The sequence below is a fragment of the Frankliniella occidentalis genome, unplaced genomic scaffold (genome assembly GCF_000697945.3).
Source record: "Frankliniella occidentalis isolate FOCC.00 unplaced genomic scaffold, Focc_3.1 Scaffold5029, whole genome shotgun sequence".
NCBI classification, from domain to species: Eukaryota; Metazoa; Arthropoda; class Insecta; order Thysanoptera; family Thripidae; genus Frankliniella; species Frankliniella occidentalis.
The window spans coordinates 670-2551 of record NW_026272071.1 but is presented as its reverse complement, the minus strand read 5'-3'; the positions used below and the strand labels follow the sequence as shown (position 1 = coordinate 2551).

Here is a 1882-nt window from a genome sequence, read left to right as displayed (position 1 = left end):
TGATTAAGATGTATCGATTAAGGATTTTTTTTTTTGCACCCGACGTTACTGTTTTCATTTCTGATTAATCCAAGTGCTCCTTCTACACTTAATCAGTGAGTTGAAGATTTAATGCCTCAGAATAGTAAATGATTTTACCCCTAGTCAAATTTTCTGGTTTACAGAGTGTCCCTGTCTTTTGTTTCATGGTTCACCACGGCTTTGTGTACGACTTGTTTTTTTGTTTTTTTTAAGGTTGTGCTTTTATGACGTGTGCATGTGTATACTATTTTTTGCAAACTTAAGTTCGACCGTTCTTTTGCAATTGCGAGGCAAACCTCGATTCCAGAGCCCAGCAGGGCGTACAGCCTTACCTTGATAGGAAATATGTGTAAACCAACCACTTCTGACCCTGAGCTAATCTATGCCAAGTATTGTGTAATGTCTGGACTTGCTTCTTTATTTCGACATCAGCCAGCTGGGTTGCACTCTCCGCGGTTTCATCTTGGATCCCCTGCGGCCTCTGTCGGCGAGGGCGTAGGTGTTGCACCGCCACCTCTGGCGAACCTGAGGGACCTCAGGTCCAGTAGCTTGTCCCCCCTTTGCTCCTGGGGTGGCTCCTTGCGCACGCCAAGCCGCACCTCGCCGAGGAAGACAACCAGTGATGCGAGGAGCCCAGCGGCCAGGATGCTCAGCGGCCCCAGGATTTGGTGTACGCCGAGGGGATCCGGTTGGTTCGACCGTCGATTTTCCTTTCGGTATATGTCGAACTGGGCCAAGATGCATCGCACTTAAATTATTAGAGGTCTGTTTTAGGTCTGACCTTTGGTGCATTCATCTTTGAGTACCAATGATCTAACTTCGTCACAACTCTGCGATCAAGCCTCTTTGAACATTAGGACGGGTTGCACCACTCACCTTCCTGTGTAGGTTTCTTCGGTGGTATACTCCCCACGTTTTCGCCAGCCCCGACTGCAAGACGACTGCCGTGATGCGGTTCAGCGCCGCCATGATAGGCGAGTCCCTCGCGATCATGGCGCTGATGGGGTAGGTCGCCAACGGCTCGTCATGGTGTTTGAGGAGGGACTTCCCATCTTCGTCAACCAGGATGATGTGTTTAAAGCACCTGTGCATTCACAACATTGGCTTTGCTTTTCACCGAACTTATCCTCGTCCTACACGCGGAGTCTCTTACCAGTACGTCCATGCTGTCATGATGAGGGCCGAGTCGGTCATGTCACGCATGAACTCTGAGGAGCAGTTCAACGGTCCGTTGCAAATCTCAACAAGGGCCAACAGTTTATCGAGTTTGGGATATTCCTTCATCAGGGGCTTTGACTCAGCAGACACCAGAAGGACCCGCTGTAAGAGAAACAAAAGCATTTTGCGTAAGTGGACGGTTTCGCTGGGATATATCAAAAGATTCCTTCACCTTTACGTCGTCTAGTTCGGTCGGTCCTGGTTCTTCCAGGGCGTGGACGTTTGCCATGGCCAGTGCTGCTCGGTAGGCCGGGTTGAAGTGCAGACAGAAGAGGGTCCACAGAAAGACGTAGAGGGTGGTGCGTCCGGGGTCCGTGTGTGGGACGGGGTTGCCCTCCCAGAGTACGCCCGCCGCGGTCATTGTGTTGGCCACGAAGCCCCGGCTGTTGGAGTGCTGCATGGCCATTACTGTGAGAGAAAGACGAGTAGGTTAGAGTTCAGACTTGTATTTCTGCGTCAGTACTCGACTTCACGCTTACCCACCACGACCAGGAGGCCAACGAGGCTGGCCCACACCTTTACCGATATCACTCGAAAAGGGTACTGCCACCTCGGTAGCCTCCGGTACCGGAGCGTGTAGCATAGAACCATGTTGTAGGAGTACGGAGTGCTGTAGGTTAGCAGTCCACGTGTTTTAAGGCTC

The 1882-nt window shown here is 51.2% G+C and overlaps 1 protein-coding gene across 1 annotated transcript; it reads right to left on the bottom strand.

Annotated features, from left to right (window-relative positions):
- Positions 1–431: 431 nt before the first annotated feature.
- Positions 432–1645, bottom strand: LOC113209873 (uncharacterized). Its single transcript, XM_052276918.1, has 4 exons — positions 1412–1645; positions 1175–1341; positions 898–1105; positions 432–749 (listed from the first exon to the last, which is right to left on the bottom strand). The coding sequence occupies exons 1-4, from the start codon at positions 1643–1645 to the stop codon at positions 480–482; spliced, it is 879 nt and encodes a 292-aa protein (XP_052132878.1). The 3' UTR covers positions 432–479.
- Positions 1646–1882: the final 237 nt, after the last annotated feature.